Below are 24,419 nucleotides of genomic sequence, written 5' to 3' on the forward strand. Positions count from 1 at the left end.
TTGTGCACCAACATTATAAATAATTATTAAAGCATAGTCAATAGGCAATGCAAATATTCACAAAACTATATCACAATAATTAAATCCAGTGCTGTGAGTTAGCTGTTTTAGTATTCAAGGGCAACAGACCAAAGGTAAATTTGGGATTAATATGTACAAACTCATAAAATAATATTTGATGTTTTTTGGTATGAAGCATTTCCCACAGACCACATATTAAAATCTTCATCTCAAGCTGGTGATGTTTGTGGCATGGTAGAAACTAAAGTCATAGAAGTATATCTCTGGGGAATATCTCTGGAAGGTACTTTATTCCTGACCTATTACTGTTATTTTTGTTGTTGTTGTTTGTCTTTTTCTCTTAGCTGCTGTGAAATGAAAGGTCCTATTGTACAAAGCTCTGCCCATTATGTTGTCTTAGCATATACCCTGCAGAGTAGGACTTACCAATAACTTAAGAGCTGAAATCATGCACCAAAATAACTCTTTGTTCCCGAATAGTTTCTCTCTAGTACCACCACAGCAATGAAGATTGACTAACATTCAATTAACCAATCAATTCTAAATTCCTTGTCAAATAGAATTTCTATCCCCAGAGTAGCCTAGAAAAGTAGAACCTGCATTAAATCTGCGCTAGTATATAGTTACCGCAGTCACCAACAACCTATAATACATTAGACATTTGAATTCTAAAGAATTTTCATCAGTAGCTTCATTTTGCACAATTATAATATGCAGGAATTCTAGTTACCATAGCGTAGTTAAAATGCATTTACAAAAATGTGATTATAATTCCAGTTATCATAATTATAATTCTCCATAAATACCTGCATAAACAAACTTTACTCTCAACCTTTCATGTAGAAACCACTGCCTAATAACTGATGTCTTTGTGTTGAGCCACTGATCACAGTGTGCCCTTCTGTATGTACTGAACCATTGTCATCTTCTCTTTAGTTCAGGCAGATGGCACAGTATAGTGGTCTTCTTCCTTGCTCCCCCAAGTGATGAAGTCAGGTAAGCATTACAAAAAATTAATTGAAAGGAAAATTGACCAACAAAGATGAAAGGCAGTAAAGAAGCAAAAAGCTCTAATGCTGGAAATTGAAATTCAAGCTGACATGGGACCATAGCAGAAGTAGTTCAGCAGATGTTGTTGCTGTTCAAGGCTATAAGTTTGCCTCTAGTAACTTAGGAAGAAATGTTTGTCAATGCAAGTGAGGGAAAATATTGTTGATTTATTTTTTAAAAAATGGAAGTGAATTCAGTAATAGAAAAAAGTAATAATAAATGAATCTTCACAACTACTTCAAATATTGATAAGATAAAACATGGAAAACTGATTCAAGCTTTTGAAGGGGTAAAACAGGGAAAATGCTTCTTCTCTGGCGGAACACAATTCAGGAATGAGGTCCTGCGAGAAGAATTCTTTGTGCTTGTGAGAATGTGAGAACACTTTAAGAAAACTTTTCTTCAAAAGTTCTAATTGTACTTGGTATGCCTTTTTGTGGTCCACACAGGAGGCAGCAAATAGGAGTCAATTTTCTCCTGATTACTTATTATTGCTTTCTGTCAAATATTTAAACCCCCCCTTATATGCCTCTACGGAAACACATGTTTTTGCCATGTATGACCTGTCATTATGACGGTGTACAGCTTGAATTCATGAGAACTTTACTCCAGTGACCTTTCTTGACCCTCAGAGGATAAATTTTAAGAGGCATTGGATAAAGTCGCCTATTGCATGAGACTTCAGTAAACATCATTGATTGGCTCCATTCCTCCAGGTCCTACCACCTCCTGAGCAATGACATCTTCTAATGTGAGAAAGCTTGCAAATTGCTCTGCTGTATTTTGTTAGTTTTCACTGTTTCTGATCCCTTAGAACTCCTTAAGTCCTGCAAGTTTATTTTTTCATTTTCTCTGCACATTTTCAATCTATAGTAAATAGTTCTTAAAATTTTTATCAATTTTCAAGGTCAGTAGAAACTGCAATTATCCTGTTGTTTATTACAATATATTGGTTTGGTTTCATCTTTAATAGCTATTTGTATGGTCCTACACCAACATCACAATAGTAGCTTTATGCCTCCCAGAGTTACAGAAAAGAAAAATTTTAAGTTTTTACATATTCATTTAGGATGCAAATTCATATATAGAGAGAGTAAGCAACAGAGTATTTCACTTTTGCACACCTAAGTATAGCAGAGAAAATTCTATCTAATGCTTGCAGTTTCTGGGAACTAACAATGTTTTCCTTAAATTACAACTTTCTCCAAATAATTAAATATAAGTGGTATTAGTTATAGTAGGAAAATTTTCCAGATTCTTACCAATCTGGTCTGTATGAACCAGGGTGGACATAGGACCTAAAACTATAGTTTGCCCAGTTAGTGGATCTTGAGTCAAATGTGGGTGCATTGGATGATGGAGATGACCACCATCATTGGCAGCACCTAGAGAAGACAAAGAGATGCCTGCATTAGTGACAGTTACAGCAATTGTAGACTTAACTTGATGCACATTTCTAGTGACAGTTTAAATATGGCTATTTGCAAAGTACTTTTGGAAAATTCACAAACAAATGGAGAGAACTACTTTCATGTTAAAGACAGCATTGGCTTTCAAGGCTCATTGGAGAGATGAATGCTTATATGTTAATGTTGAATATTAATAAAAGACCTTGTGTGCTGTTTCCTGGAACCATTGGGTTTTCTGACTGTTGTTAAGGCAGGTCCAAGAATCACTTACCTCTAGTTTATAGTATTTGTAATCACCCTAATAACATGAGCAACTTATATTTCAAAAAGAAATCATTAGGAACACATTAAGGACCAGAAAACTAAAAATAAATAAAGTGATTTTACAGGAAGTTTAAACAGAACATAAAATAATGACTCCTTAACTTATTCCTGACATTTACTGCAACACTGAAGTATTTCTCCCTCTCCTTCTCCTTCTCACTCTCCCTTTCTTTTTCCCACTCTCTCTCTCCCTCTCCATCTCCCTCTCCCCCCCCTCCCTGTCCTACAAGTTTATGTTAGTTAATTCCTTTAGGAGCAAAATATTCATTTAAAGCCATCTGATTCATATATCGGCTATGTAGCAATTTTTCACTTCTCAGAGTTTTAAAGAAGCTAGAGATAAAAAACTAAAACAACAAAAACAAAACAAACAAACCCCACTATATTCCTCATTTCCCTAGAAGTACGGAATACATTCTATTTACTACCTATGGAAGGATCCAAGAGTTGAAGTCGAAGGGGTTATACCTACACAGAATGCCAAGGGTTACTATGAATTGGCATTGGACTTTGAGCAGGACCCCTTTTCTCCCTTAGGCTATGTAGACTTTCTAAATGTAATAAATTGGATTTTGTGTGTCTTGTGAGAAATCTGAAAGAAGGGAGGATGAGAACTTCAAAGGTGAACTAATTCTGGGCCAAGGAGCAACTTGTCCTAATGTATGCCTTAAAGCTAAGTATAAACAACAACAACAAACCAAACAACAACAATAAAAAAGCCTGGGTACACTCACCACCCAGAAGCATTTCCTGAAGGAGGTTGTCAATTTTGACCATGCCGAACAGTTTGACGAACTGAATTTGTTCAATCATCTGCCAAGTGATGCTCTGCAGTGTTGGCAGCAGCAACAGCAGCTCTCCAAACCTGCCGCGAGAGTCATACTGCCGATCATTGATGTAGTCCTCCAGGCTGATCTGCACCTGGAATCGCATGTTCTTAATTTTCACAGGGTCACTCAATCCCTTTGCATCTGATGAGAGAAGCAACATAGATACACATAAGATATCATCAGACTAGAATGTGAGAGTAAAGCTTCTCAGATGAAAAGTTTAAGTTTTGTAATTCTAACTTTGAATTTTGAAAACAAACCTGGGTCAAAAAACACAATGGCCTTCAAGCATGCGTATTCATTGTCATCTATCTGGATCTCTTGGAAGGGTCTAACCAGCTCATCAAGAACTCTATTGGCCACACGACTAACTTCAACTTCACAACTGTTGCGGTGAATAACGTAGTGGTTTCCTGAGAAATAAAGAAGAATTAGCCTCCTTCTCTGTGGGATTGTATGTGCGACATTGTTTGCCTTTTTATGTAACAGTGTTCAAAATGGTCTCTTCTGGAACGGGCTGTGTCAGGTAAAAAAACTTTCCATAGCAGTGAGTTAGGGAGGCTAGGATGTCAGAACACTCAAGAATCAATAACAATAATGTGCTCATGTGCGTTTTTTAACAGCCTCAGTCACTGGTGATAACAGAAAAAAAAAAATAAAAGGACAGACTAAGACTCATAACCAGCTATTTATTGACAGGAGAATCGACTGATAATGATTACCCTTCCTCCTTCCTCTGTCAGACCTCCTTCCTCTGTCAATTCCTTACTCATTAAGGAGCTTAACATAAATCCTGAAGAATCTTCCTTGCAAACAGTGGATTAGGTATGCTTGCAAACCAGCATGCTTTGGTGCTTTTGGAGGAAAAACCTATCAGATGCAGTGTAAATAAGCTTACGTATGGGGAAAAATTAGCATGTGTAATGTCTTGAGTTGCCTCATAGATCTTTCTTTTGTTTATTTGTGTATGGGGATGAGGGGTAGGAAGGATGCATGAGTCTGGCTAGGGCTGTAATTGCCCCAGGGTATGCATAGAAGCCAGAATCCAGCCTCACCTGTTGCCTTGTTTAACATAGGATGTCTTGGCTGTTTCATGCTGGATGTCAGGCCAGTTGGCCCCTGATCATCCAAGGAATCTTCCTCTTCTGCCTGCCATCTCCTGATGGAAGTACTGGGCCTATAGGTGCACTCTATAGCATCTGACTTTACATGGGTCTCGGAGATTTGAATTTAATTCCTGACAATTGTGTCATAAGAACTTTACCTACTTATCTTCCCCGGCTGTTTTTCCTTGGTATGCCACCTGGATTTTATATCAACTTGACTCAAGCTCGAGTCGCAGAGAAGAAACCTCAATTGAGAAAATACCTCTATGAGATCTGGCTGTTGACACACCTGTCAAGCATTTTCTTAATTAGTAATTAGTGTAGGCAGGCACAGGCCATTGTGGGTGGTGCTGTGCCTGGGATGAAGGTCCTGATTTCTATAAGAAAAGAAGCTGAGCAAGCCATGGGAAGCAAGCCTTAGGCAGCAATCCTCCATGGCTTTTGCGTTGGCTGCTGCTTACAGATATCTGCCATGGTGTGTTCCTGCACTAACTTCCTTCAGCAATGAACAAGGATATGGAAGTGTAAGCAAATTGTGCCTTTCCCCTCAAATTGCTCGTGGTCAGTGTTTTATTACAGAAATGAAATCCTAACTAAGACACTTGGTTTCTTTAAATAGAGGTGGCTTGAACAATTTATTGAACTGAATTCTCACATGACAGTTTATTAAGTAAACTACATGCAATAATAGATATGTTAGCTTATGTGACAGTGATAATCATTTTTTCCACTTATGTGTTTACACAAGCATTAATTTTTACACTTTAATATATATATATATATATATATATATATATATATATACATACATACAATAGTTTAGTCCTTCACATATCAGGAAAGCTGATATACAAGCTGGGAGAAAGTTGACCTAGTTACTAAAGAAAAAATATAACCAAGAATGAGAAATAAGATATATTGTTTTCCAGGGTATATTGAGAAAAATGTCTTAAAAAAAAAAAGACAGGACAGTATCTGCAGTGTTGGGTAGAAATACAATGAAAGTGCTTAGCTGGAATCAAAAATACATTCTGTGATCCCATTGTGGTTGAGAATTTTAGGTCTAGGCTGCCTGGCTTTGCACCAGTATCACAACATTCCCTTCTTCTATTTCTTCACTGCAGAATTAGCAGGGAGGTGGGGTTTTCAGTGATTAAGTGAGAGAGTGTATGTTATCACAATGCACTTAGAGCCTTCAACAAATATTAGCTGCACTCATAGCGTGTCCAAACATAATCTTCTGAGTTAGTCAGAACAGGACTGAGACCATTCTTAGTGAAAACATCAACTCTTCACATGCCTGTTTATTCTTATAACTATATCCTACTTTTGCTGCTACTTATAATTCTACCTACCAGATTTTATCATGCATTGCAAACAGTTTTGAGATAATTATTTTGTATTATGAGCAACAGGAAATAAATATGTTTCTTGAAGAGTGTAAAAAATAGCTTACTAAGCAGTTTCTGAAAGAGCATGAAAGTACATCAGGTTGGTCATATAAATAATTATTCTTTGTCTTGATAAAATGTAAACATAAGTTTACATTAGGATTATGAAACTGTCTGTAGTACATTTTAAAATGTCAGTGTTTTTCCCCTATCATCTCACATCACTCTGGACTTACATTCAATCAAAACAAAGAAAAATAGGGCCAGTGAGACTGCTCAGTGGGTAAAGATGCTTGCAACCAAGCCAGGGGACACAACTTCCATTTCTAGGACACACATATTTGAAGGAAAGAAGTGACTCCTGCAATATCTTTTCTGACTTCCACAGACAATACACATATACTGTACTACACACACACACACACACACACACACGCTTGCATGCATGCACACACACACACATACACACTGCACCACACACACATAAACACTGCACATAACACCCTAGAGCTAAGGGGAAAATTGAATAACACACACTTTGGAAAACCATAGTGCTATTTTCTAATAGCTGGAAGCTTTGTATGTGCTGAATAAATTATGCATATTAAAAGATAAAGTATGCACAAATTGTTTCTTAAGAAAAGGTCATACCCAAAAGCAAAATATCTTTATACATCATGGATCTCTTCGTAGCTCCGAGCAGTAGGTGTTCTCCAGCATGAGCTCTCAACAGGGCCACCTTAAGGAAAGTTTGCAAATTTAACAAGTAATTATAAAACATAACAGTACAAGATAAATCTGATTAATTTACAATGTTTCTAAAGCCTGAATCCCTTTAAGTTTTGTTTTGTTCTGACATAAAATAATCATGCACACTTATAATGATTCGGCTTTCCAGGTTTCTATCGTAGGATATCAGAAGTATTTGCTCTTCTGGTAGCAGAGAAAAGCAAATCTTTTGGTTTTGAGGCAAGCGGAATAGGGTGGCTAGAGTTTACACTTCAGAGTGGTGCCTGCTCCTTGATCCTCTATTTACCCTTGCATATATACTAGTAGGTTTGTATTTCATCTGCTTTCATATCAAAAGTGAAATACCAAATATAGTACTGGGAATTAAATAGCAAAATATGTATAAGCAAAATTTCCTGCAAATAATAAATTAAATAAACAAAGCAAACTCCAAGATTCTGGGGCGGGAAGGAAAACTGATTGTCTCCTGCTTGCGTCTAGACTGGGTGTCAGACTTGCAGCAGTAAACATTAAACCAAGTTTCATTCTTGCACTCAGTTCCATGCTGAGCCTCATCACTTACAGCTAGAGAAATCAAGACAAGTGCAGTACATCCCAAATGAGTGCTCTATGTTTTCTGCTCATTATTAAATGCTACCACCATCCAAATATGATTGTTTGGGTCCAACAGTCTATGTGGGATGCTCTTTACCTTCTCAGGGATCTGGTGACAGTTATTACAGTATAAAGCAAATCCACCCACTGCTTTTCTTCTCTGTGGCTTCTATCCTGTGGCTGGTTTCCTGGACACCCACTTGCTATGTTTGATTTTCAATCACTTCCCCAGTCCTTGAGCATCTTTAATTCAGCCACTCATATGTACATATCACATCTCTGCTAAAAACTTCAGTGCCTTCAAATTATCCTTAACATCATGTCCAGATTCTTCTATTCTGGCCTCAGATTTGACATGAGGTAAGTAGACATTAATTCTTTTCCCTCCTGCATGCTCTGACCCTGCTTTATCTTGTGGTACTCATTCACCAACTGCTTGACAACCTCTGAGCACAATGTTCATATACTCAAGAATTCTTCTCCTTCGACTTTTGCCCCTTTCTTGCTTCAGAGGATAACTTCTCTGATTCCCATCAAGTCTTTTCATCCTACCCCCATTCACCTTCCAATGTATCGTGTAGCATTTTACGGAATTTCATTGAGCTTACCTCTAGCTAATCAACTTACTCATGATTTGTATATATTCTTTTTACTGTTCATCTCTCCCAAATAGACTACAAAGTTTATCATACCAGTGAAGCAATCTGTACTTTTACTGCACTATCCCCTCGGATTCTAACTGAAAGCAGTAGTCTGCTAATAAGTAGTCATCTCATGAATTTATGCACAGAATAAAATGATGTGGGGTCCAGTTTCAGAAACTGGAAAACAGAGATAATACACCATAGAGCTTCTAAAAGAATTAAATGCAGAGGTACTTGCAGCAAACTATTGGACTGAGCACAGAGGCCCCAATGGAGGACTGAAGGAATTGAAAGGGTTCATAACTCCATAAGAAGAACAACAATATCAACCACTCAGAGCCTCCAGAACTCCCAGGGATTAAACCACCAACCCAAAGAGTACACGTGAAGAGACACATGGCTCTAGCCTAATGTGTAGCAGAGGATGGTCTTGTCAAGCATCAATGGAAAGAGAGGCCCTTGATCCTGTTATTTCCCAGTGTAGGGGAATGAGCAGGCAGGGAAGCAGAAGTGGGTGGGTGGGAGCAGGAAGAGGAAGGATAGGATAGGGGATTTCTGGGATGGGGGACTAGAAAGGGGGATAGCATTTGAAATGTAAATAAAATATTCAATAAAAAATTAAATGGAATAATATTATTGAGCATACAGTTGAGAGTTTATTCCTCAGTTCTTTTACTCATAATCAGCATTTGCTAATCATAACTATTAACACCATGCTATTAATACTAATGAGAAATAAACAAAGACTTTTTACATAGTTGCCAAGCACCAACTTCCCAATATTTCGAGCATTGTCATTATACATAAGTCAGCAGGTTTTAAAGGTGAATGATAATAAAATTATAAGGGTGATAAATAACATAGCCCTACTTATATTGCTTGTGTGAGACTAGAAGGTTTTAGCAATTTAGCATTATTCACTGTGGCATAATCTTCTAAGCTAAGCTATCTTTATGACATGTCCATAACTGTGACTCACTCCAGGAAGGGAGTTACAATATCTTGTAATGGTGATTTCAGTTTTCATGGAACTTTTTCCTGTCACCAAGTAAAGTACCTTCTTAGAAATATAATTGTGATATTCATATAATGATTTTGTTCCCTTCTGGTGTGGAATATTTCCCTTTTTGTTAATTTTTACACAATCATACTTGTTTTTTGTTTTATTTGGCATTTTTTGTGCCAGTGACAGTACTGTTCTGAGGATGTGTACATACAATGTTGAATTCTTAGTGTGGTTAATTCTTTCATTGAGAAAGAATGGAAATTTGATAGTATTTTCATGTATAAAAAGGTATATACAGTTTAGGAAGAACACCTCAAAGTGAGTGAAATCCAAATGAATCTTCAAATACTAATAAAAAAATCCAAGTTTCAAATTATTATTTAAAATTCTTAATATCAATATGCCAAATTTAAAAATGCATATATTCAGAAAAAAAGACTATATCTTACTTATTTTTTCTTGGTAGATTTCAGATAGGGTAGCTACAGATATTTTTGCTACCTCTATATTTCAGTACAATAAATGCCAGAATAAAATTGGTATCATGAAGAAAAAAAAACCCTTACATGTTAATGATGTAAAGGATCCACAAGGATACCAACAAATCATCCTTAGTTTCTGTCAAGGAATTTGTCAGGCATTTGTGACTAATTTCATTCAGTACATTCAGGAAACTCTAGACAGCACAGCTCACCACTGGCTTCTTCTAGTTTGCCAAATATTTTCTCCTTTAATAACCAGAAAATGTCATAACAGTGGTTATTTGCTGTTTATCTTTCTTTCTCATTTAAGTATCTAAACTCTAAAACTACAGAAGAGTGTCTTTATCAACTCTTAGCCAGTCCGTAATTGTTAGATCCGGACAGTAGACAATAGACAAAACACACTTCTGTCTCTTGACACAATAAAAAGGTAAAAGGATAATGGAAAATTCTGTGATTAGTTACCATAGTAATTCAACTACTGTCTAATATATTAAATCAGATAGAAATCAAAGAGCACAAGAACTTAGCAAATATCAAAGCAACTCTTCAAAGAAGTCATTATTTCTTCTAAGTCATACCTGGTCATCCAAGGGCAGTTCACAGAAGGCAGGGATGTATTTGGCCCATTCCACCAAGACTAAGAGCTGTTGCTTCATGGACTCACAAACATCACTGATGCTTGCAATTTTCTTAATGTTTATGTCAGTGCTGGCACTAGGGCTTGGGACTGAAATCTAATGTTAAAACAATATTGTATCAATTTATAATTGAAACCACTAAATAGCCAAAAAATCCTCTATTTCCTATGAATATATAATGTAAATAGAATAGGAAGAATTATCAATATCATAGTAATTTCATATATATTTGACATTTTTAATTTGACAAATTAAATATTTATTGGCTTAAAAGTAAATTGAAAACATGAGTATATAAATGCATACTTGGAGTAAAGAATTTTATTTTAAATACCAAATCTGTAAATGAGGTTAAATTTTTGGAGGAAATTTGTAGTTCAAACTGACTACATAATGAAATGGATAGTAACCACAAAAAATAAACTCTATAACTGTAATTTTAGTTGAAATTCATATTAAGGGTCTCCATCTTTAATTTGTTTATTTTTATGGAAAAAAGCTAGTGAATTAACTGATAAAAGGTGGAAAATATTTAGAGAAAAACTAAAAATGTTAGAAGACAGTAAAAATAATTTGAGAAACAAACCAAATTTAAGAAACAAACTCAGTAATGGGGAAATGTATAACACAGTGATAATTATTCTAAAATTGTTTATAATCTTGACCATGAAAATAAAAATGATAATTTTACAATGTTTTCTATCTAATTAAAGTGTTGTAAAGTTGAGTTTAGACATAGGTTCTTGTATTACGTGTGTGTGTGTGTGTGTGTGTGTGTGTGCATGTGTGCCTTTTTCATGTGAACCCCGATGTTCTCTCATAACTCCCCTTTCAGTCATACTCTAAATGTTTTATTGGACCATCAAGTAATCTTCTAGTAATAGTGATGATAATGAGATGTTAACCTCATCACATTACTCCTGTGTTATCAAGAACGAAAGTAGACTTACTGCCTCCTTAGAAGACTTGATTAACTGCTTGGCTATTTCATAATTTGCGTTGTCATAGGCAATCACCCTGAACATTTCCGTTAAAATCAATGCTAAAATGAACTGAACTGTCTTCAGAAGATATGTGTGAAATGCGTGAATGATCCTTATAACTTCACACCTGATATTCTTACTCTAAAATTTGTAAGTAATGAAACTTACTTTTGTATATTGGGAGTTCTGCCTTTAATGCTCATCAAAGCATCTGTTCCCTAAGGTGAACTTCTTTAGTTCAGACATAAATTTAAAGGAAATAAATGCTGATGAAAGTTCCCTCAATATTGGGGCAGATGATTTTACAGATTTAGCCAATAAAATATTATAATGAAACAGAGCAACCTGCTATGCTGCATTTTTACTTGACTTTATAAATAAAAGTTCAAACAATCGTACACTTGGAATTAAGTTCATTTTTACATTTAATGATAGGGTCTTGTTAAAAAAATATTCAGAATCAAAAATCAAAAAAAGTCAACTCTTCTGCTACTACTTTCAAAATGATACTTTTGAGCTTGTTCATATTAACTTTAGCAGTAAGCACAATGATCGCACTCTGTATTAGCAGACACAGGATTCTATTGCAGAGTCAGTGCTGGACTCTGGTATGTACCTGGTGGGACCTCACTTCAGCTTGTGCCAGAGTGTTTATGGAGGGGATGTTGCTGCCCTCATATGTGCTTCTTCTCGTACTGATTCTGTCACGTTCATTTTGCACCGCTAAAAGAGAAAAACACAGTTTATTAGATCTCTAACACGGGCTACAGTATAGAGCTGGAAAAAAGGAAAATTATAGAAGTTCAGATATACTCTTTTAAGATGCAGAAATTAAAACTGTTTTTTCTTATTATTTCCTTCTTGAGTCACTTTGAAACCCGTTCAAAGATAGGAATAGCTAAGCTTGTCTCCAAAGTTCATAAAATATGGTGATTTGGACTTTATGACAAAACAAATGCTGGGAACTCTTGGTTCACCCAGTTTTGTCATGGTGTGTTTTTAATAAGATGATTTTCTATTCTCTCACAGTTAATAAAAAGTAAATCAACAAGACCTGTTGGGTTGGCAGGTCAAAGATAAAAACAGTCTCTGTTAGGAGATGTGAGTCATATATACTGAAATTCCTATTTAATTTTAACTACAAAATGGTACCAAACTAGAAAGTAGATTTTTGTAGTAAAGATGGTTTTATGTAAACCTGTGACACTTTATGAAGCAAAGTTTACAGGTGTTAGCTTCAGAAATTATTGCATAATCTGAAGTATCTCCCTAAAAGATGGAATCCTAAATATCAACTTTGCAGATAGATGAAATCATTCCTCACATTATATAAAATGTTTGAAAGTGAAAAGCAGATTTGCTTCCTTTACTTAGAGAGGAAAGAATATACAGATATCTGAATATACAGAATAGACGAGTTATACAGATATCGAGATATACAGATATCGAGATATACAGAATATACGAGATATCCTAAAGAATTTTTTGAAAACCAAAGTTTTGAACAAGAAAAAAAAGTTTTGCCCCAGAAATTTGCAAAAAAAAATATTCATGTAAAAATAAATAAATTGGATGTCAAATTAAATTTCAAATGTGAGAACATAAAATGATCTTCCATTAACCAAAGACAAGAATGCACGGCCTATATATAACCCCTCATTTAAATAGGTTAATGTTCTAATCAGGTCTGTTGAAAATATTATGGTAGCAAAATATTAAAGTTTTCTCCAGCAAAGAAAACCATCAATTTTTACATCAATGCCACAGAGAGCCAAATCTAGTAACTCCAGTTAGCAGAAAAAGTAGTAGGCATTTGTCTAAAATAAAGAAAGATCTTTAGGGTGAGTCAAATAACTAAAATTTTATTTTAAAAGTCATACAAACTAGTAGTTTATATTTTTATTTCCATTTATGTGGAAATACATGAGTGAAAAGATGTTCTTCTGTTTTTATAAATTTGATTCCTATTATCAAACTTTATAAAAACATTGCATTATGTTTATGATATATAAGCATTTGCAATTTTTACATAATTTCCTGTTTTTGTTTCCATTTAATTTCTATTGATATTAAGGTATATTATTTATTGAATATTTAGATACATCAAATTTTAAACTCAATAGTTACTTTCCAATATATTTAGTAAAACTAAACCATCATTTTTTGAACAGTAGAAGATGCAAGTTCACTACTTTCAAATGTATTTTATAAATTGTTAGACTCAAAGGGGAAATACAAACTTGGTTTGGTTGACAATTTTATAAAGGTAAGGATTGGTTTTCAGGTAATAAGTGAAAAATACATTTGATAAATTATGTAATTATTCCTATGAACTACCTAATGGAGCTTTTAAGATATTAGCTAATTCGTTTTGAAAGGAAAATTTTCCTCTTTAATGTAGTAAACTTTACTTTTGTAATATTCTATTAAGATTAACAATTCAATAGAAGCTAATGAAATTTCCAAATTTTTAAATTAAGTTAAGCGAAAAATAGCTACTTAATATTCTTCTGCCGTAATGTGATTTTATTTAACTTTTTTGTGAGTTTAAAACATACTTGTCGAAAATAGCTCTTTGCATATGATAGACACAGATATACAACAAAATACAGGTATTAAGTCTTGCTTCTGCTAAACCTGCCAGATATTTGGGATGTATAGCACAGTGGTCTCTAATCATGTCAAATTGAGAAGAGATAAAATGAGATTATCTAACAGGCAAAAGTAAAACTACTATACACCAAATACCATATTTGTAGTACTTCTCCTGTTGAATAGAATATGAACTCAGGATGGAGGATAATCTTCTCTAGCATGGTCATAATTCACATCTCAGTGTTTAGGAAATACTGGAACAATGTTTAGAAAACAGCAATGTCCAATTAGCGGAATACATAAAAAAAGAACTTGGATTTGATGCTTGTGAGATAAGTAAAGATACCCAGGTGTTCCTAAAATTGACAAGTATATACAATACATCCATGTCTTTAATCTGTGTGTAGATTTTGCCTGTGGTGTCAATAAAAAGAGCAGATAAACACTACTTCCTCTGCTTACTAACTGCACATTCTTAGCTAAATTCTTTAAGATACTCTTTGACAGGCTTTCCACTAGTATATTGAGGGTTAGCAGAGCTCATTAAGTATCTTATTGTGATTAATGAGAATGTTTGCACAATATTATCCCTTTGCATCAATATCATACTTATCATCATTATTTTTATTACCTTCTTTCTTCATTCCTGCTCTAAAACACTTTCTTAATCGACAGTATCTGCATTGATTCCTTTTGTCCTTGTCAACAACACACTGGCGACTGAACCTGTAACAGGAAACATGCATTAGTTCACACAAAACAATAATTTATCAAAAAAAAAAGCTGATAAGGAAAAAATTAGACTTTAAGTAATTACAGTCAAATCAGGCTCAATACAAAGAATATATTAAATAATTTCCTAAGAAATCAAACATCTCAGGATTGGTACATGCATGAAAATATACAGCTCATTTCTCAGATAGTCTTTCCCAAAATTTTAAAACTGAATGACTGCATCATTTGTGGCCAGTGTATTCTATTATGAGTCATAGAAGTCAAACCTAGCTTTAATATTTTGAACATATGAAATTTTAGAATTTATTGCTACATGATTTCATCATGATGGGTAATGGTTCATGATTCATACTTACACCATTGTGTGGTTTGTCTTTTTGAATGTTTTTATTCTATTAAGTTTAAATGACTCCATGTTACATTAAGATTTACTGTAAATATCAAGTCACATACTATTGAGAAAACCAATAAGAATGTAACTTCTTAATGACATACCCTGTTATACCCTTAAAGACACACCCAGAGTGAATGGCATATGTGTATTGATGAAGATTTAAAAAAGGAACTCTTATACCCTATGAGTTAGAATATTAAATGCTGCTATTACTTTGCAAAAAAATGCTTAGCCGTTTTTTTGAAAAGTTAAGTGCAGAGCTGCAGATAGGACACAGCAATTCCACGGTGTGTTTATACTGAAGAGAAATGAAAATTGTTGGAGTGATGAGCAGATAAAACCAAATAAAATGGAACAGTGCTATTGGTTAATAAGTTAAAATGAAGCACAGACACACATGCTAATAGACCTTAAAAACCCTTCCAAATGAAAGTGATTTCAAAGATCATGTAGTGCAGTTCCCAGGGAGGCAAATATATAGTACTAGAGAGCAGATTAACAGTTTTCTTACTCTGCAATAGAGCCAGAGAAACTGTAGGACACTCTACTAGAGACTTCATTACAAAGTAATTAAGGGCTGGTTTTAAGTGATGGCATAAGTAGTCATACAATTCTGACTAATATGCTAATATGTGAATTACTAGCTACACATGTTGCTATTGACTCATTTGTTTCAGATAATCATTGAATGATGAGGATAACGCAATGTGATTTGTTACCTGGTAATATACAGACAAGACTTAACATTGAGTGAAAATAAAGCTACATGTGAGTTATACTCTCAAAGTAAGAAAATGCAAATTATTCTTTTGAATATGGGACTGAAAATACTCAGAAAAGAACATGTGACAAAAAATCACAAAGAGAATAATACATTTAATTCACATTAATTGAATACAAAACAAAGAAGAAACATACACCATGAAGTTCTTAACATGTTTGGAATCTTGATGTAGGTACTGAATAGATGAACGCTGTCTATATTTGCAGTTAAAAAAAACTTACAATCTACCAAATACACAGAAACATTGACAGAAGTTATAGAAAGTATAAATATATTTAAGTACTTTAAGAGGGAAAAGCCAGCTTTAGAAGCATACGACTATTAAAGTCAAATTAGAATTTATCAGTCTAACTAATAGTTACATATAAGACCAGTAATCTTGACTTTAAAGACATGGCCTCTCAATTTGCATCCATACAACAACTATTTTCCAGTAGAAAAATAAAAGACCACAGAGATTGCTGTGTATCAAAACTGTAATTAGGCTTCTGCCAAATTAGTGGGCAGCACTCACAGTGGGCAACACTCACAGTATGAAGGCACAAATCCCCATTTGTCTCTGCCCCTGTGGTACTAGAATGCCTCGGAAACTTGGTCTGGGGGTGATTCTTCCCTACTTCTCCCATAAAGTAAAGGTACAAGTAAGTCATCGTATTTCATGAAGAGAACTGTCACTTTTCATGAAGATGTGTCTCACTTTTAATAGTGCATGCGACTCCAAACAATAGTCTCTCTGTTCCTTCAGATGCTAATGTGAAGAACTCTATGTATAAATATGTATGAAAACCATAGAGAAAATGTGTTTGGTAGATGAGACAACTCATGAATGGGCATGTGGATATACAAAATGCCATCTAAATGCTCTTTACTTTGTCAAATTTTTAAAGTAAATAATTCACATTTTTTAAATTGTCATCAAACTCCACTGCAAATATTACAAAAGAACAAAAGATAGGTATTTGTGGAGTTACATATTAACTTTCATTATACCTTGAACAGTCAATTGTTACCAGATTTGAAATTCTCAAATGTCCAACTTATTGTTACAACAGCATTGCTCTTGAAGTATGGAGTAATTGCCTAGGCTGTGGAAGGCCCTGAGTTCAATCCTCAGTTCAACAAAATAGTAACAATAACCATCAGTGATAATGTCTATTAGTAATAGCACAAAAACAGATTTTTGTTCCTCCTGCTAAAAATCACTGATTTATGTCAACAGTCCATGTTCAACCTGAACAACATATATTCACAGACTATCATAGAAATCAATCAGAATAAATACCTAAATTTAAACGGAGATATGATATTGACTAGGTACTATCAAAAAGACTAGTAGAAATGTATGGATATATGAATTAATTATATAACATTTAGGCAAAAATCTGTCAGTTATGTAAATTTAACCTGAGAATTACTTTCAGGTAAAAATTAATTATAACATTTAAAAGCCTAAGATACAAAGGCATCTGTAGTTTTAAAGTTTTGTTGCTAAAGATCCAGGATGTATGGACCCTGAAGAGAAATTACAAAGATCTGAAGTCATTTTAACAGATTTAAAACAATGTTTAGTGGCATATGAACATGTGATAAAATAATAAAAAGACACAAGGAAAAGATTAACACCAAACTCCAGATGGTAGTTCCCCCTGGGCAACTGAGGACAAGTGGCCAGGGAGGTGTCCACTGAGGTATTCAACTATATTGCTCTAAACTGGGTGGGAGGTATGTGAATTTCTTTATGCACATTTACAAGTCTCAAATTGTTTATAGGATGGATCTATCAATGTGAATGTAAACCGAACATACAACCATGAACTATTTTGAAGCTTGTTAATTTGGTTCTGAGTTACAGAGCTATGAAATCTCTTAATTAGCCTTCCTTGCATCACCCATGCCATCGTTAGACATTAATAAAGAAAATTTTGCAGAAATGAGCATCCTACTACCTGCAGGAATAAACGTGACTCTTCCGAATGCTACGCCTGAAAAAGCCTTTGCACCCATCACAACTGGATGCCCCATAGTGCTTTCCTGTTGCTCTGTCACCACAGATGGCACATAGACAGTTGACACCACTGTCTGTGGAATTCATACTTGTAGTTTCTGGGGCAGAACTGTCTGTTGAAGAAAGATGAGAGAAGTTAGGACAGGCGACTACTCATCCCAGTGTCTACTGCTCCTTCATCATTCTTTGTTTTACAGAGATTCCCTTATTGCTGCTTTTCTTTGAAGTACTGAGATCATCCTCCCCAGCTTCTATATTATATTTCTGATCATTTAATTCTGGGTTATGATTCATCTCAATCCCTTAACTACCACCTTTCTTAAGGGAAGTTCATGAAATCTCATGACAGGAAATATCATCTCAATGATAAAATACATTTTCAGATTTTATTTCTTCTATGATAACACCACAGAGTACAAATTTTTAAAGATTTTTTTATTTTTATATGAGTACACTGTAGCTGTCTTCAGACACTCCAGAAGAGGGCATTGGATCCCATTACAGATGGTTGTGAGACACCATGTAGTTGCTGGGATTTGAACTCAGGACCTCTTGGAGAGCAGTCAGTGCTCTTAACCACTAGGCCATCTCCCCAACCCAACAGAGTACAGTTTTAAAGACATAAAAACCTATGTAAAAATTTTATTTCAATGTCTAGTAAGCATAAAAGTTGAAAAGATAACTTGCAGTTTTTCTGCAGTTGGTATGCTTTATTTGGCCCTCTGCATATAAGTCAGTGTTTCCACACCAGAGATAAAGTTTTAGGTGTCTTCCATGAGTTGTTTCATTACCATTTACATTTAATGGAATGCCCTATATGAGATATGTGAAAGGTTTTACCTAACAGAATCATCCTTTCTAAGAATTACTGGAGAATGTTCTATCTACTTTCCATATTCTCATCTGAACTCTTTTTTGTTTATATTCAACCAGTTACTTCATGTGACCTTTGTTCATCCAATACACTGGGACTTGTCATAAGGAAGCATAAAGCCAATTATTTCACCATTATCCATAAAAACCCTCTTCACTCTGAAGTGCCCAGCTCTGGCACATCCCACCACTCTCAGCCCACTGCCCCTTAGAGCTTACAACATGTTCACTATTCTATACCCCTGCTGCCTTTCTAAGTTCTTTGAAATCTGATTTCATCAACTGTACTTTTCAACTGGATATTTCCACCCCTGTATTTAATATTCCTCTGAGGTTTCTGAACACTTCTCATGTGTTGTATGGATCTGCTTGAGAATTCAAAGACAGTCATCTCTCATCTGTCCTGCAAGCAAAACCTAGAGTTGAACAAACTACCATTATTTTTAAATGTACTTAAACATCCATTATAATTGCCTACAATTGTACTACAAATGGATTGGCTCACAAATACATCATTACATACAGAATATCAGGCTCATAATGTTAGAGAATTAATCTGCTTCTTTCATCCTTCTGTTTTTCACTTCTTAGAACTATACTAAACTATAGTGGAACATCTAATACATTTTTAAAAATAATTAATATATACATATACGTGTGTGTGTGTGTGTGTGTGTGTGTGTGCGCGTGCATGTGTGCATGTGCGTGTGTGTCTGTGGTCCCATAAGCCTATATATAATCCCATGAAAATATATACACACACACACACATACATATATGTGTGTGTATCTATATAATCATTACTATATTAATATTTTAGTGAGTTTACATTGTTGCAAGTATTCTATGAATCCTACCATACTCAAAGACATTAAATGCATAAAGTAATATATTACAACTTGAACTTGGCAGTTGCCTGGGGATATCACTCAATGACAAATCATTTGCTTAGACTATATATTCAACCCCAAAATATTAATTGAGCATAAACTAAGTACAAATTATAGGTATAAAAAAAGCCTATTACTTTATCTCTAATTAAAATTTGTAAAGTAAAATGTTGGCATGTACTAACTGAATTATAATATTAACAAAGTATTAGTAATGTCCAATGGAAATCAGAATTAGCTGAAATCACAGCAACATATTACATAGAGAATGAGAAAACTTTTAAATACTCAATCCTAAATGGATCTAAACTCCATCAAATTCCTCCCCTCAGAGTTCAGGGATCCCCTTGGAAGAGAATGTGGATAGAATGTAAGAACCAGAGGGACTGGAGGACACTAGGAGACAGGGCCCTCAAAATCAAGACTCATGTGAACTTACAGGGGGATGAACCAGAATGTACAAGGCCTACATGGGTATGTACCAGGATATGTGTGTGTGTGTGTGTGTGTGTGTGTGTGTGTGTGTGTGTGTGTATTGTTTGATATATTTAAAAATATGAAGGAAGAAAAACATAGCCTCTCACATAAAACAAACAAGTGGACTATCGTATACCTGCTGGGAGAGAGAAAATGTAATGTTCTCCAATGAAGAAGAAGTATACCAGTCACTTCTGGGAAGGCCTCTTATTCAGGAGTAGCTGAATAAGTTCATGTAATTAACTCCACATTCTTCTGTGCTTTTATTTGGTTACAGGTTGGGGGAGGGTTATTTGTTTTTCATTCTGGGTGTTGTTTTATTTTGATTTCTTGCTTTTGAGGATTTTTATTGTTATATTTGGGTTTGGGGTTTTTTTTTCCTTTGAGAAGGAATTTAGAGTAGGATGGATAGGGAACAGGAAAGAAAGTAGAAGGACATCGTAGAGAAGAATGTCATGAAATATATTTGAATTTTAAAATGATTTTTAAATAATAAATACTTTAAAGTATCTGGAATAAATTGTGCTTTGGTTGAAAATATTACAAACAAATTTAACTCTGGCTTTATGTTTGATGCCATATATACATGCAGCTGATAAGTATGTTATAATTAAACAATTAGACACAACAGTACAAGTAGTATGAGTGTGAATTGTTTTAGTGTACACTGAGAGATTCAATACATTTACATGGTACATCTGTCTCTACTGTTATGAATCTGTGGCCTCTTATTAAAACTCTGATTCTATTGAAATAAATACTGGATATCTTTTATCAAAACTGTGAAACTGTCTTCCTAAGAATTACACTATAGTTTCACTCTGCATTTATGTTAAATTAGAGAATTGGGTTTTCAGTTTCTACAAGCTTCCCCACCATTAAGCTATTGCTTATTGAAAATATATAAAGTTTACAGTTCAGAAGAATATTAAGCTAATCATAAGGTGTTTTTTTTTTTTCAGTCCTGAACTATACGAACATACATTCACAGGGACACATACACACAGGTACTCACTTTCCCCTAAGCATACATAATTGTAAGTTTTAACAGTTACAACCTATTTCAAATAAACTGTTTATTTAGAAAAAGAAATCTACATTCTAAATAGATAGTAAACTGTATTACATAAAGACTCAAACCTGAAATAATCTGTCTTCTTTAAAGTTAAAATATTACAGTAGACACATGCTCAGAGCACTGGAAGCTAAACATTAGCTCATCAACCTGAAGTTATAATATGAACCTTTATTTCTTTTTACATGTGTGTCCAGTGAAGAGACTACACAATCATCTTAGGCATAGTTTCTTATCCATACCAATGGAGTACTGAGATAATGAGATGAAGAGTGAAGTCAGTAAACCTCCCCAGCATTCTGTATAAATTGTTTATAAGTCAATTTACATGCTGTACAGAAGAACTATTTTCAAGGCCATTCTGTCAAAATTACTATCACTTTGATTTACAGCAAATTAAATAGCCCTTGAAACTATGCTTTGTAACCCACTACTCTATAGAATCCTGAGGTTACTTTATAATACAAATATGAGCTATTCTACCTCTAACATTAAACAGCTTAGGTAACACAAAATTTAAATTCAGGTCCAAATTTGTGTCCTTAGACACAACTCTTGAATTCTCCAGCAACAAACTTAATCCAGCCTACCTAAGAGCTTCATTTCTTTCTTTTGTGCTTATTTCTTTTACATGTAATCATATGAGAACTCACCATTGGGATTATACAGAATCTGCATAGTATCAAACTCCAAGGTCGAGTAAGTTGGGTCCAAAACTTCACTGTAGTTTCCCATGTCCATGTCCAGTATCGGCTCTGAAACCCTCATTATTGGTTGAGAGAAACATATACGAATGGCTCCACACACCCAGAATGTGCTAGCTGTTATGCTTTCAAGCTGTGAGTACTAACCAGAGCTAACTGTCACTGGGTAACTTCAGTGCTTCTGTGGGAGGGGCTGTCAAACTGTAACTCCTTCAGCAGGCCATGTTCTTTTCATATTTCTTTTATGGCATATGAGAGCAATTCCTTGTGATAATCTTGGAGTGCTTCATGGAACTGCCTTATCTGAAGTGCTTAGTAGACTAACATGATCTTCTGAATTGATTTCCAGTACACAATAAATGACATCACTTAGAGAGCAGTTAAAGACAGACAGTAGTTTCTGTCAGGATTTAACCTGAAATAGTTATGAATGGTAGGTAGTCCACATGCAGAGCTTCAAAGCAGATACCACAAAGTTTTTAAAGTCAAATGCATACTACTCTTGAAATTAGGTAAGTTAAAATTGTAACCTGTCACTTAACAGGGGCAGGTTTCCTTTGTATGTACAATAAAACTGACTGTTTATTTTGGAGTAGAACAGATTTATAATTTGTGAGATAGAGATTTATGATGTGGTCTAGTAATATACAGGCAGAGTCTTAATATGGCCTGCATAATCCTCCAAAATTATCAATTTACAATCCATGTCACTCCACAATTGCAAATTCCTTGGTGACAGCAACAAGCTTCAACTCAATGATTTTTAAGAATTCATTTTAATTTTATATAATTACATCCTAGACATTAACCAAGTAAAACTATACCCAATGCATGGCTTTATACATTCAGATTCAATTCAACATGTAGGACAACATATATTTTATGTGTCAATGTGAAGAAATATTCTGAATTCAGAAAATATTTAGAAGTCAGTATTCAATATCAGCACTTTATTTCTAATACATGTTTGATTTTATTTTCTAAAAAAAGAATACTCTAGCTACTTTTTAATTTTTTAGTTCAAAAGTTTATATTCTATATGTGTTAAAGATTTTAGCAAATGATCTTTAAAATCAATTTCCTACTAATGTAATTACTGTTACATATGAATGCATTTCCCACAGAAATATTGTATGTTAAGACAAACACAAAACGTGACACACTGAAGAAAATATAAGTCATATTAATCAAATACAAGTTAGGCTGGCCATTTCAATATTCTCTTTGCCTCATAATCAGTACATTTTGAATTTCTATTTAATAATTATTTTAAAATTAAGAACTTTTTAATGAAAATTGAACACAGTTACTCTATTTTTGGAGAAGTGACAATGAGTGAATACTGTGCTTTTTATTTATATGAAGTGCTTCCCTTTTGTGGTATGTAATAGGGTGGTATTCCAATGGTATCCAAAGTCTGTGCATGAAGCCCTCTACTTTCCTCATCTACATGCTAAGTATCAAACTTGGAGGAATATCAGCATAATCTTTGTTTATAATACTGCCAATAGTAAAAGAACACAGACATAGCTCAGCAACATAATCCCATAGTTTTATTATTGTTCTGCACTATCCTATTCCCATTTCATGGTGAATGCAACAGTGCTCCTCTTTAGGATGGAAGTGTCTAAGCACGGGTCTTCAAGGAGATTCTCACATTAGTTGGAGCTAGATTCCAAGAGAAATTTACCTAAGGATGGTAAATTATTCTCTGCATTTTACATAGTAAAATGTAAGAGCTACAGCAGATCCAAAGAGCCAGACACTTCTCTTTAAGTGCAGTTTGCTTTCCTAATGATGTCAGAGATGGGCACACTCAAAGAATCCAGCCTCCATTTACAAAATGAAGGATCCTCCAGTCTTTTTCCTTAGTTACAAGGTATAGTAAAATCCTTCTTTTTATAATTCTTGGACTGAAAATTTTCTGAACTAATGAAACAAATCACTAGACTTGAAATGGATGTGAATGTGCCCTAGCTTTCTGACTTACTAAAGTAGAAATGCTAATGTTTGATTGTAGAACCAAGACTCATTCTAAGTGATACTCCACTGCTAAGGACTCTACTTTTTTTTTTTAAATAAATCCCACACACTGTCCTCAAGTATCAGTATTCAGTTTTTACCGGTTATTTTTTTTTTACATTTTAAATGTGATCCTCCTTCCCAGTTTCCCCACCACAAATCCCCTATCTCCTCTCCCATTCCCCCTGCCTCTTTGAGGGTGCTCCCCCACTCTCCTCTAGAGTTTTGCAGTTTAAAAAAAAATCTTATATTTAATTCAACTTACTTTTACTCAATTCCATGGCATTTCTCTTGATTTAAGAGGAAACAGTAAAAGCATTTATTAAACTCATTTTGCAAGAGATTATAGAAAGTATATCTCAGTGCCGTAGCATTCCCTTGCACTTGGTGGTTAAGCCTTCATAGGACCAAGGGGCTTCCCCCCACTGATGCCAGATAAGCCAGTTCTCTACTACATATCCAGCTAGAGCTATGGGTCTCCCCCTTGTATACTCTTTGGTTGGTGGTTTAGTCCCTGGGAGCTTTATTTGGGGAGGGGGAAGGTCTGGGGTCTGGTTGGTTGATAGTGTTGTTCTTCCTATGGAGTTGAAATCCACTTTAGCTCCTTCAGTCCTTCCCCTAACTCTTCCATTGG

The 24,419-nt window shown here is 34.6% G+C and overlaps 1 protein-coding gene across 1 annotated transcript in view; it reads right to left on the bottom strand.

The window, feature by feature from the left end:
• The window catches only part of Hnf4g (hepatocyte nuclear factor 4 gamma), a 23,771-nt gene extending 1,929 nt beyond the window's left edge, over positions 1 to 21,842 (bottom strand). Inside the window, exons 1-9 of the mRNA XM_052178806.1 lie at positions 21,713 to 21,842; positions 17,686 to 17,857; positions 14,458 to 14,552; positions 11,848 to 11,954; positions 10,189 to 10,344; positions 6,783 to 6,870; positions 3,895 to 4,047; positions 3,539 to 3,775; positions 2,334 to 2,456 (exon numbers count right to left, since the gene is read on the bottom strand). Of these exons, the coding sequence (XP_052034766.1) occupies positions 2,334 to 2,456; positions 3,539 to 3,775; positions 3,895 to 4,047; positions 6,783 to 6,870; positions 10,189 to 10,344; positions 11,848 to 11,954; positions 14,458 to 14,552; positions 17,686 to 17,857; positions 21,713 to 21,827 (1,246 nt within the window). The 5' untranslated portion in view covers positions 21,828 to 21,842. The remainder of the gene's footprint in view (positions 1 to 2,333; positions 2,457 to 3,538; positions 3,776 to 3,894; positions 4,048 to 6,782; positions 6,871 to 10,188; positions 10,345 to 11,847; positions 11,955 to 14,457; positions 14,553 to 17,685; positions 17,858 to 21,712) is intronic.
• Between the last annotated feature and the right edge of the window lie 2,577 nt (positions 21,843 to 24,419).

Source organism: Apodemus sylvaticus, chromosome 4 (assembly GCF_947179515.1).
Source record: "Apodemus sylvaticus chromosome 4, mApoSyl1.1, whole genome shotgun sequence".
NCBI classification, from domain to species: domain Eukaryota; kingdom Metazoa; phylum Chordata; class Mammalia; order Rodentia; family Muridae; genus Apodemus; species Apodemus sylvaticus.